At 41.1% G+C, this 13,534-nt stretch overlaps 1 protein-coding gene across 1 annotated transcript in view; it reads left to right on the forward strand.

Moving 5' to 3' along the window:
* LOC136883339 (uncharacterized) overlaps positions 1 to 13,534 on the forward strand; it is a 79,654-nt gene that overhangs the window by 55,423 nt on the left and 10,697 nt on the right. The window contains exons 3-4 of the mRNA XM_067155578.2: positions 8,837 to 8,922; positions 11,245 to 11,398. Of these exons, the coding sequence (XP_067011679.1) occupies positions 8,837 to 8,922; positions 11,245 to 11,398 (240 nt within the window). The remainder of the gene's footprint in view (positions 1 to 8,836; positions 8,923 to 11,244; positions 11,399 to 13,534) is intronic.

Below are 13,534 nucleotides of genomic sequence, written 5' to 3' on the forward strand. Positions count from 1 at the left end.
TGGGGTCCCTTAAAGACCCGGTCTCACCTGCAATACAGGTCCTGCATGCCCTACTGCTACGCCCCTGTCAAGCACATGGAAACTAAAATTCCCGAGTATGCATGTAAGAGAGCCGCCGGGAAGACATGGGGCCTAAGTTCATCAGTGGTAATGTGGATATACACAATGATCATTAGATCGCTGATGGCCTATGCTGCAATCATCTGGTGGTAGGAAGTAAGTCAAGGAAAAGTCGGCAGTAGATTGGAAAGCCTACAGAGAATGACACGCATAGCCATAACTGGGGCTATGAGAAATACGCCGACAGAAGCCTTGAATACTTTACTAGACCTCCCATTACTATGCAATTTCATTAAAGGACAGGGTAGAATGAGTTCATATAGATTGAAACAGAGTGCTGGAATGCACAAAGTCCCAATCTTCGGTATCAGTTACAGAGTATAGTTCTCAGCCGTTAAACCACGGAGGCATTCAAATTAAACCTATTAAACATTGTTTAAGATAACGAATAATCCCTTTGTGTATATAACTTGACCATTTTCTTTTTGCTAGTGGCTTTACGTCGCACCGACATAAATAGGTCTTATGGCGAAGATGGGAGAGGAAAGGCCTAGGAATCGGAAGGAAGCGGCCGTGGCCGTAATTAAGGTACAGCCCCAGCATTTGCCTGGTGTGAAAATAAGAAACCACGGAAAACCCTCTTCAGGGCTGCTGACAGTGGGATTCGAACCCACTATCTCCCGGATACTGGATACTGGCCGCACTTCAGCAACTGCAGCTATCGAGCTCTGTGGATAAATATTTGTTTATATCTGTTTAGAGTGGAGAGTAAAGAGGACTTCGTTAAGATGAGTTCCAGATTTCAAGTTTCTAAGTATTTAAACTTGCATACCGACTCTGAGAAGGAATTAAATGGAATGTTGACTGTTCCGTATGACACGCTGAAACTTAATCAAAATCTCTTTATTTGCAAATGAGGTGTCTACCTCGGTGGCAAATGGTACACTAAAATGCATTATTGTCAAGCACTAAATTTTAAATTAACAGGAGACGAAGAAAATTTTCCTAGAATGCAATATTATACAGTTTACGCTTATAATTTTTTCTATTAAACACACACATCATCCTTAATAAATTTATATTGTTTACAAAATTCTACTTATAATATCTTACAAACATAGTCAACTCATATACAGTACGGTATGTAAAATTACTTCTAATAATACTATACAACTGGTATAAGATAAAATTAACACTGAATTTATTTACATATTTATATTTTACCCATTTTGGAACCTAAGTAGCATAACGACCTGCTGCGTCTTAACCAGAGCCCCTTTTGCCACCACTTTTCAGAGTTCCTGAAGGGCCTTCACAGCTACCGTAGCGGTCCCAGGGCCCTCGAAGTCCCCACTGTACTTCACCCCTACAGGCAGTCCCCTACTTGGGCTGTCCAAACTCCTTAGACCAGGGGATGGAATTAATTTAATCACACACATTTATTATTTACAATATCCTGCACTGGTCGAATGCCCTCTAACATTTAATTTATTATCTCTGTTGTTGTTTATTCTCTTCTTGAATATCTGTACAGATTTTGGAAAAGGATCAAACACTACCCCTGGTAAACTGTTCCACTCCTTCACGCCCTTCCCAATGAATGAAAATTTACCCCAATCGCTTCTGCTAAAATTCCTTCTAATTTTGTACTTGTGGTCAGTTCTACCAATATAATTATTTTCCAACCGAAGCCTCTCACGGATATCTCCCCATGCTTCTTCTCCTGTATAGGCTCTATATAATCCTATAAGTCTAGTTTTCTCCCTTCTCTTACTTAAAGTTTGCCACCCAAGTTCCTTTAACATTTCTGATACACTACTCTTTCTCCTGAAATCCCCTGTTACAAACCTAGCTGCTTTCCTCTGCACACCATCTAGTTCTTTTATTAGGTATTCTTGGTGAGGATCCCAAACACTGTTTGCATATTCCAATAATGGACGAACCATACTTAAGTAACTTTTTTCTTTTAATTCTTTGTTGCATCCTTTAAGTAGTCTCATTATGACATCAATAGTAAGAATAGGAAATTCCAAAATAGAACAAGTGCAACATTTATGTTACTTAGGAAGCATTATCACTGAAGACGGAAGCCTCCGTGACTCAGGCGGCAGCGCGCCGGCCTCTCACCGTTGGGTTCCGTGATTCAAATCCCGGTCACTCCATGTGTGATTTGTGCTGGACAAAGCGGAGGGGGGACAGGTTTTTCTCCGGGTACTTTGATTTTCCCTGTCATACATCATTGCAGCAACACTCTCCAATATTATTTCACTTCATCTGTCAGTCCTCAATCATTGCCCCAGGGGAGTCCGACAGGTTTCGGCAGCCGATACAATTCCTATCCTCGCCACCAGATGGGGGCTTCATTCATTCCATCCCTGACCCGTTCGAATGACTGGAAACAGGCTGTGGATTTTTAATCACTGAAGACAATAGATGCACCAAAGAAATCAAAAGAATAATAGCTCTTGCTAAATAGGCATTTCAAAATAAAAGAATATTATAACAAATGCCCATATAAGTTTAAAAACATGAAAGGGTTTTGTGGAGTGCACTACTTTACGGTTGTGAGAGCTGAACTAATGGATAAAAAGGAGCGAGATTTGGTCGGTAGATGCAGAGTGGGTTTCGGCCCATAAGTGGTCACAGCTGGTCCGTGTTCCAACAGCTCTGCACTTTGACCGACCAACCGAGTAGAGGAGGGGTGGCCACGGCTCTACCGTGGCTCTACGCCTTTGCATTCGGGAGACGGGACAGGGCTTGACCTCATGTCTGGCCTTAACCGTCGCCTGTCCTGAGAATGGTTTTCCGTGGTTTTCCATTCTCCTGCACTAAGGCGAATGCTGGGACAGTTCCTAGTATAGGCCACGGCCGCCAACCCTCTCACCCTCTCCGAGCATCTCCTCCTCCGATACAAATCTCCTCGCCTGAGAGACAGCGTTACCGTCTGAGGCCCGCCTCTCCCTTCAGGGAAGGAATGAAAATATTCTTAGTGGTAGTAAAGAGATTCATTGGAGCAACTGAAATGTGGATTTGGAGGCAAACGACGAGGACATGCCGGACTGAGGAAAAGATGAATCGAGATGTTCTAAAGGAAACCAATGAACAGCGGACACTCATGAAGGTTGTGGAAAGAAGGGAGATAAAACTTGTGGGTCATACCCTAAGGCGAACCTTTTCCACCTAGTGTGCCATTTTAAGTTTGGTTTATTATTCTCAACTATTTACTGTGCCACTTGTTATTTTCTTTTAAGGAATGGCTTCAACCCCCTCCCCTCGACTTCCTTTCTTAATTCCCAATTATGTTTCATAATGTGCCTGTTGCCATTTCTTGATGGATGCGGTATTTTTGTATCTGTCTCTTAGCACAGGCCAGAGCAAAGTGTAGCTTCCACCGAAGTCCCAGTCTCATCCATGGCTGTGACAATATGGAAGCTGCTGGGGTATGAGTGGTGCTGAGTAATGACATTTGGAGCACAAATAGGGTCCGAGTGTTATGAAAGGTGTTGCAGTGGCAGCTTTTGGTCTAGTGAGGAAAGCAATGGCAAACTACCTCACTCGTCATCTTGCCTAGTACGCCTCATTTGGGCTCTGCCATTGGTTTTTGTGGTTTTCCTATAACTGCATAGCCTTTGGTGGTGCTATCTGAGGATCCAACCAGCCTCTGGGCTGATGATCTAACAGACAGACTATGTTATTTATTCATTTAGTGATTTATTTATTTACTTATTTTCAGCATATATATCTTATAAATACATTTGATTGCATATTTCGTGGTTGTATTTTGCAAATACTTCAAAAGTACATTTTTAAGTATGTAAGTTTGTAGAATACCTAACATTACCTGTAAAAAATATATATAATAAGCTTTCATTGTAACACACTTCGTCATTAAATATTATACGAGATAATAATTAAAAACACCAATATTCCTAATGGACTTTAAGTGAAATATCATTCTCACATTTAGTACCTATGTCATTCATATTAGGTTCGTAACTTCTTGTCTTCATTAACACACAAGAAGCACTGAGGTGTGAACCAAGAGGGATTTTAACTGTTGACTTCACAACGTTCATTGTAGAAAATAGCTATTTGTAGGCATATGATTACCCAAACAAAGTAAGTAATGCTGTAGCAAGTTTCTTCATCACCGAAAACTTTTGCAGGAGGCTGTCCCATTGTTCATGTATTACGTTGTCTGGCTTCTGGAGAGAGTATTCACCATCAACAGCATAGTTTATTTTCACCCATGCTTTACCAAGTACGAATTTGTTCACCCATGTACTGCTTTCTTCACATTCAATCAACTCCACTTCTAAATGGTCAGTAAAAAATTGCAGTATGAGGTTTTGCAATAAAGTGAAATGTTTTCTTCAAATCTCGAAATTGGGAAAATCTCTTGGAAATTTTGTTTTGAATTTTGTGAGACGTCCGCATACTTCTTACAAATACTTCTTGTGCCTTCAAAAGTTAATTGATTTTCAAACTTTCACATCAGTTCAAGTTGTACTTTAAGTGAAGGAAAGTACTTAAAATTCTTTGTTTCAACATCCCTGACGAACATACGTTTTCTCTGGAATGATTTTATGATCTCAAACAATCTATCTGCAGTATGCCCGTTTCCTTGTAGTTCCTGATTCATATCATTGTATACTGCTGTAAAATCGCGGAGAAACATGCATTCGCACAGCCAAATAGGGTCCGTGAGTTCTGGAAATTATCCGTGCTTTTCTATCGTCCAAGAGCTCGACAAGCCTCTGGAGAACTTGCCCACGACTCAGGAGCGAACATTATTGTACATTTCAAGTACGCCACAGTGAGATTCCACTTCTTATAATAACATTTAGAGCACGTGCAGGTATGAAGTTCACAATTGTAGTTACCACCGAGAGTACTCTTTCAAATAACTGCATTTCTTCGTTCGCTCATAGGGCTTCCTGGTGTAACATACGATGGAACTGTAAAATACGATGTTTAACATTTTCTTCAAGGAATTTCACAAACCCATTACAAAGACCCATCATACTTGAGGCAATATTCTGTAAGTCAAACCCCTTTTTAATACAAGTTCTTACCGAGCTCGATAGCTGCAGTCGCTTAAGTGCGACCAGTATCCAGTAATCGGGAGATAGTGGGTTCGAGCCCCACTGTCGGCAGCCCTGAAGATGGTTTTCCGTGGTTTCCCATTTTCACACCAGGCAAATGCCGGGGCTGTACCTTAATTAAGGCCACGGCCGCTTCCTTCCACTTCCTAGGCCTTTCCTATCCCATCGTCGCCAAAAGACCTATCTGTGTCGGTGCGACGTAAAGCAAATAGCAAAAAAAAAAAAAAAAAAAAAAAATACAAGTTCTTGCTTCACATCCTTCATTATATCTTTACCTACTGTCGTATTTCGTGAACTCATCAATTTAATTAATCCCTCCCTCATCATATTCCTACAAGGAAATCAGAAAAAACCAGCAATCCTTTCTTGTAAGGTCACATGCGTGCTTTCAACAAGATATGCTGAATATATCTGGGAGTTATCCGAATCAGCTTTCAATTGATCCGAAATATCTTCACTCATTCTTATTATTCTACCCTTGATCGTATTTCGCCTGGCTAGTATTTCTTTAATTCTGTTAATTATATATTGTTTGTTAGTAAAATCTTCAAATTAATGTATCGGACGTCTCTTTCAAGAACTCGTCATCAGAAAAAATCGGTTCCCCATGCTCTAATATGCAGTGAGACAGATGGAAACAACCGCACGTATTGTTAGATTTTCTGTTAAACGAGCTCTCTTGTTTCTTAATTTGGCATGGAACGAACATATAAATGATTCGTCTCGAAATGGCGCTTTAGGCCTACATTAAATGTGTGGGACACGATGGTTTTCAAGCACAGGCAACACACAGCTCTATTGCTTCTTTCTATCACTCCGAAATCACGCGCTACTGGCTATCACACACAAGTCAAACTTCACTCACTCACTGACTGACGGCCTGGCTTTCCATATTTATTTCTTACACGTGAAACACTATACGATCCATGAGATATGTATAGTCTGTAGCACAAGACGTATATAAAAACGTTAATATGTTCATGTGGCGTGCCACCGAAATCGTGTTCGCGTGTCACCTAGTGGCATAGGTTCGCCATCCCTGCCCTAAGACATAATGAATTCCTAGTAAACGTCTTTGAAGGGAAAATTCTAGGGAAAAAAAGGAAGAGGAAGACCAAGAAATACATACTTGATGGGATGTAAAAACTAAACAAGTGAAAAGAACAGCAGGATTGAGAGGAGAATGGTTGCAGCAACAAGGCTGTAATTAAACATAAATAAACATAGATGTTTATACATTTCTGAATATTCGAATGTGATTTGAAAGAACCTAATGATGTACTTTTAAGAACGAAACATGTCATTCTATTTTTCAAGTGTAATTCTGTTACTACAGCCTCCGTGGCTCAGGCGGCAGCGCGCCGGTCTCTCACCGCTGGGTTCCGTGGTTCGAATCCCAGTCACTCCACGTGAGATTTGTGCTGGACAAAGCGGAGGCGGGGCAGGTTTTTCTCCGGGTACTCCGGTTTTCCCTGTCATAATTCATTCCAGCAACACTCTCCAATATCATTTCCTTTCATCTGTCATTCATTAATCATTGCCCCAGAGGAGTACGACAGGCTTCGGCAGCCGGCACAATTCCTATCCTCGCCGCTAGAAGGGGACTTCATTCATTCCATTCCTGGCCTGGTCAAATGACTGGAAGCAGGCTGTGGATTTTCAATTCTGTTACCATATGTTTTCTTCTTACGATTTTATTACTCAAAATAAGTTTCGGAGATTGAAGAACCTATCAGTTTAAAAATAGACATTCATCTCGCATGATCCTCGACACCGTATCGAAGAAACACGCATACATTCTTTTGTCGGAAATCACCCAGAACAAATCTTGCTGCTTTCCCTTGGATCCGCAAAAGTAGTTAGAGGGACGTAAAGCCAATAACATATTATCCAATTCTCGAATCAAGTAATCCTGATGAGGGTCCCATACACTGAAACAGTACTCTAACTAAGGTCTTACCAGTGACTAATACGCCCTCTCCCTGACATCCTTGCTATCACACCTAAATACTTTTATAACCATATGAAGAGACCTGTAGTTAATGTGATTACTCCTATAAAGATGTGTCCCTGTATTAACACGTAGGTACTTAGTGATCCCAATGAGGTACTTCCACTCCTGCAACACAATAATTAAAACAGGAAAATTTTCCTTCCACGAACCTGCTACGAAGGCGTAGCAGGGGGAGAGGTGATACTCCCACGTGGCGCGTCCCAGGCGGCGGATAGGGGGGTCCTAACCGGCTTGTCGGCGGACTTGAGGGAAATAAAATACCTCTCGCGGACCAAACACACTACCCCCTGCGGGTGGGGGACGCACATGTAGAATACACCCGCGGTATCCCCTGCCTGTCGTACGAGGCGACTAAAAGGGGCGACCAAGGGCTGACTGAATTAGAACCATGAAACTAATTTTGAATCGTACCATCACGCGGGGAACACCATAGGTTGCCTGTACTTGCGAGTAGTACCACTGAATTCGGTACGAAATAGGTTTGTGATTAGTAACAGTTAAAGCCTGGCCTGGTGGATTCCAGTACCCGTGCGTCGTACCCATGTGTGCAACACCGCGGGTCTGGGCGTAGCCTGTGAGTTGTACCACTATATGAGCACCACCGTGGGTCTGCGTTGCCTGTGATTAGTACCCACTATGTGAGGAACACCACGGGAATACCGGCGCCCGTGTTTAGTACACCTAGGTGGGGAACCTTCTCGGTTTGCGTTGGCTCTGAGTTGGGCCATTGTGTGAGACACACCATAGGTCTGCGTTACTTGTACGTATTGCAATACTTGTGAGTAGTACCATTTTTGTGGAACACCGTGAGTCTTCGCTACTTCTGATTAATACCCCAACATGGCACATACCATGGTTCTATTTTACTCGCGACATGTACCATTCTGTGGGGCCTTCGACGTGGATTTTGCACCCCCTTTAGACACCAAGCATATTGTGCTTTATAAGTGGTTCCTTGGTCGGTCATAATGTTATTTTCGATCTGTATTGAGTCCGATCCACTGGCTTTTGTTTGTTTTGTGTTTTGTTGAGTTCCTGTCCATCCATTCATTCTTCATGCCATATTTTATTTTTATTTTGGTCAGTGGATGCCTTTGCAATTTTTGTTCTTTCATTTCGTACCATTAGGGGCCGATGACCTTCGATGTTAGGCCCCTTAAAACAACAAGCATCATCATCATCACAAAATTTTCCTTCTTTTGAAACTTTCAACCTCACTTTGCTGTCATACCACTCTTTCGACTGTGAGCCCATAGATAGATCTTTGTTTCGTTAAAAGGTCTGAGTTATTTGAGGTTTTTATCTTAATAATAATAATAATAATAATAGTAATAATAATAATAATAATAATAATAATAATAAAATGATTTTGTTTCTACGTCCGTCCCGCAGGATTGTTTTACATGCAAGTAAATCTACCGACACGAGGCTGACGTATTTTAGTACCTTAAAATACCACCGGACAGAGCCAGGATGGAATCTCTGTCTTTCTCTCTCTCTCTCCTCTCTCTCTCTCTCTCTCTCTCTCTCTCTCTCTCTCTCTCTCTCTCTCTCTCTCTCTCTCTCTCTCTCTCTCTCTCTCTGTGTGTGTCCCAATATGCAGTGTATATGCAAGAAAAATATGCTTGTACTATGATAATGGACTCGGTTGTTTCAGCGGTGAAGGCTGTGTTCACCATCCTGGCCATCTGCAACTTCTTCAAAATGATCACCAGTTACTTCCTCATGTACGGCGCTATTCACGTAAGTTACCTTGAACCTCACTTATCGAGATTTGTGAGAATAACTTATGGAGGTGGAGAGGATAATTGGTAACCGAAATGATTTATTCGGACTTTCAACCTATTAGGTCGTGTTACGTACATATAGTTCGTGTTGATCAAATCAAATCAAATCAAAATCTCTTTATTTGCAAATGAGGTGTCTATCTCGGTGGCAAATGGTGCACTAAAATACATTATTGTCAAGCACTAAATTTTAAATTAACAAGAGAAGAAGAAAATTTTTCTGGAATGCAATAATATACAATTTACTCTAACAATTTTTTCTATTAAACAGGTCATCCTTAATAAATTTATATTGTTTACAAAATTATACTTATAATATCACCTATACTTACATTGTCGTCTCATATACAGTATGTGGAATTACTTAAAATAATACTATGAAACTGGTATAAGATTAAAATTTACATTGCATTTATTTACTTATATTTTTTTACCCATTTTGCAACCTAAGTAGCATAACGACCTGCTGCGTCTTAACCCGAGCCCCTTTTGCCACCACTTTTCAGAGTTCCTGAAGGGCCTTCACAACTACCGTAGCGGTCCCAGGGTCCTCTAAGTCCCCACTGTACTTCACCCCTACAGTACAGAACAAAAATGGCCAACCGGACACCAGTGGGATCCGAACCCACAACTTCCCGATTGTTGTGGCTTGAGGTTGTGGGCTCCATGTCTAAATGGTTAGCGTGCTGGCCTTTGGTCACAAGGATCCCGGGTTCGATTCCCGGCAGGGTCTGGAATTTTAACCTTAATTGGTTAATTTCGCTGGCACGGGGGCTGGGTGTATGTGTCGCCTACGGGAGTCAAATCAAAAAGATCTAAAAGATCTGCATCTGGCGAGCCGAACTTGTCCTCGGACACTCCCGGCACTAAAAGCCATATGCCATTTCATTTTTTACTTTATACACTAAGTATTTTGTATAGTATATGTTGAACATTTGCTCGAAGAGAGCAACGTCATTCAGACCGTTTTCATCCTTACGAAGAAACTACTAACTGTAACGATTAAATTGTTGGATTTATAAATGATAAACACCGCACTCGCACTTGCTTTCGCAATTACACCACACTGACTACAACAGCAAGTTTGTATCGTTCGAACAGCACTCCAGGGCGAAAAGATAGTACCGTTAGAAACTCCCAATCCACCGCCCCCCCCACAGTGCCAATAGTGAGATCCAGACACATGGAGATTGTGACCGAGGCTCCTGTAATGTTTGCAGTGTTCTCCCTCGTCCATACATGCCCAGCCGCAAAGTAGCGGAAAGGTTTCCTTATATATTGCTCCATCAGTCACAGAAGGGTTATTTATGTCCGGCTGCTACATTTAGCATTGGGTCTAGCACAGTAGAAGCATAGTAATTGGCTGTATTTTTACACCACGGTGACGTAAGTACCTTAATTTCGATTATTTCCTGGGAGATGGAGTGGCAGGCCACCCCTCTCCAAAATAAGCTGAGAGCGAATAAGGTCCACTGGTTATTTTCTTTCTTTCTTTCTTTCTTTCTTTCTTTCTTTCTTTCTTTCTTTCTTTCTTTCTTTCTTTCTTTCTTAATTGTTTACCATCCAGGTTGGTTTTTCCCTCGTACTCAGCGAGAGATCTCACCTCTACCGCCTCAAGGGCAGTGTCCTGGAGCGTGAGACTTTAGGTCGGGGGATACAGCTGGGGAGGCGGATCAGTACCTCTCCCAGGCGGCCTTTCCTGCTATGCCGAGCAGGGGCTTTGTGAGAGGTATGGGAAGACTGGAACGAATAGACAAGGAAGAGGGAAGGAAGCGGCATTGTCCTTAAGTTAGGTAGCACCAAGGCATTTGCCTGGAGGAGAAGTGGGAAACAGCATCTACTCAGTTGACCTCCAGCCCTCGTACCACTTTTCAAATTTAGTGGCAGAGCGGGGAATCTAACCCGGACCTCCGGGGGTGGCAGGTAATCACACTAACCAGTACACCGCAGAGGCGGCTTACTTATTATTTTAAATTCATAATCATTTTTCTTCTTCATTTGTTTTAAATTCTAGACAGTGGATACATTTTAAAATTTTAATTATGTCATTTCGTTCCATCTCGTACCGATGACCTAGATATTAAGCCCCTTTAAATAAAAAGCATCATCATTATTTCCTCATTTCATTTTCTACCTGTAAAGCAGGGAGGCTTATATTTTATAAAGAGGGTGGGGGTGGGGCAAGTGACCCTGTGCCGTTAAAGAGCAGCCACCACTGTTTCTTGTAAAATGTTTCCCATTTTTGGTCTCACAGTTGCCTGTTCTCCTGTGTTCCCAGGATAACCCCATGCTGCTCCTCCCCTGGCTGCTAGGATACGCTATAGTCCTGCCGCTCTACTGCATGTTAATGTTACCAGGTGCTATAGCCTTGATGATGGTGGGGATGTGGAGCTATGGACTCTTCATTGCAGCCAGTACCTTCCTAAGTGTTGGTAAGTCCATCTTACTTCTCAATTACCACTATTATTTATTTGGATTTTGACAAAGAGTATAATGTTGTTACGTTTGGGATGCTTTGTATGTACCTAACGTAGTAAGTTTTGGAGCTAATCTCAAAGAAGCTATTAAAAAGAATATTGGTCACCTGAATTTCTTATTTTGACATAAATAGGCCCATGTCTTTTGGCTGTGGGTCATCAGGAAATAAACGATACAAAATGTGTGACGTTATGTTACCTAGCAACTGTGCAGGCTGTAATGTTAAATAGAGATAGATGGCCATGACTGAGAGACTTAACCACTAAAGACCCTAGGCTAAAATTAGACGTTTTAAAAAATTGGCGGTACGCTGTCTTGATGTTGAAAGCATTTCTTAGCAGCCAAAGTAGGGGTCCCCATACTACGGAAAACTTAAAATTAAGAAATTTCCTCAACTGCGCCGAAAGTTGAAGGGATAAAGGGCCCGGAGGGGTTTCAAATTGTGAGTCTTGGATAGCACTATTAAACTAAAGAAAGAAATTTCTAAAATCGGTTCCGGAAAAACAGCCTAAAATTAGTTGTTTCTTTACTCGTTTTCTTTTTTATTAACTTACGCAATTCTTTCTGTAATGTGCTCCTTTGGCTGAATACCCTCAGCCGTTTCTTGATTATTTTTTTTGAAAAATGTGCACACCGAATGTGGTTATAAGGGTTTATTAAGCGAATCTCTGCACTGACTCACATTAGCGTTCGCAGTGGTAGAAAAAGGCAAACTGCTATAGTTCATTCCATGTTAAGAAAACAGTATTGCTCTTGTGGCAACAGGGTTGCCATATCGAACGGCTCTGCTCAACACAATCACGGAATAACGTCGGCACATAACTTTGTGAAATTCAATATTTAAGTTCAAGACAAAAAGCGGAAGAAACTAACCTACACATTATTTTTATAAACTAAGGGGACTGGGATTTTACAGGGGCTACTTTTGGTTTCTACAGAATCATAAAAACCTCAGAATTGAAGTGTAAGTCAAATTGGGGAGAAAATAGACAAATAATTTGTATGGGCTCGAAGAGTGACGGATACATTTAATTGTATTTAATAAGTTTCTCCAGGCAATAAAGGCTAGAAAACAGACGCAACAAATAGTGTAGATGACACTACAAAAGATCACAGTATTAATGTTAAAGAAAGAAATCACGCACGTAGGCTTATCGCATAACGCGCACACAAGACAAGACAATTACGCACTGATTTAAAGCCTAAAAACGCACACGCAACAAATAAATGCTGTAGATGGCTTCACTACAGAAGTGAGCTGCCGCCGGTTCACAGAGTGAGGGATTACACGGTGCTTGTACCAGAGCAACACAGAAGAATGAAAATGAAGGAAGACAACGAAGCGATGGCTGTTCTCACCATTGTGCTTCCTCCCTACAAATGTATTTTATTTATGACAAAGAGAATGTTATGCAGTTATTTTAATAACTCACGGGCAAAAAATACCTGATCCTTTTAATCTGCCTTTCATAGCACATAACAAAGTACAGTACAATATCCCGTAATCACGAGGAATTATGGTTGTCTGAGGGGGTGTGTTCACTCCTTGTAGATCCATAAGAGCAATATTGTTTTCTTAACGTGGAATGAGCTATAGTCTAATCGACCGGTTAACAATGATTTAAGAAAAGGATTGTGATGTTTAGGAATAAATAAAGAATATATTCTCATACTTTATTTACCTAAAATTTGTAGCTCGTATCCCTAGGATGTTTTCAACATTCAGTTGCTTCTGTGTAGGAGCAACTGTGGATTTTGCAATGGCCGCACGATATTGAGGATTTTGTACACTTACTTATTAGAAATAAATTGTTTTCACTGTTTCAATTCCTCATAAAAACTCCTATTACGCTCTTTTCGTTTCATTCTTTTTATTTCTTCGCCATTCTCCTTTCTCTTTTCAACTCTTTCTTTTGCACGTTGCGAAATCCTAATCATGTTTTTCCATTATTAAATTCGTTACTCTGCACAACTGACCACGATGTATTCACGACGACAGACTATGCGTGTGACGTCACATATTTAGCATATATTTTGCGTTCTACCCAAACACTGAAAGAATCCTAAAAATTTTCTTTCCATGAACCCGT

The sequence above is a fragment of the Anabrus simplex genome, chromosome 11, assembly GCF_040414725.1.
Source record: "Anabrus simplex isolate iqAnaSimp1 chromosome 11, ASM4041472v1, whole genome shotgun sequence".
Taxonomy (NCBI): Eukaryota; Metazoa; Arthropoda; class Insecta; order Orthoptera; family Tettigoniidae; genus Anabrus; species Anabrus simplex.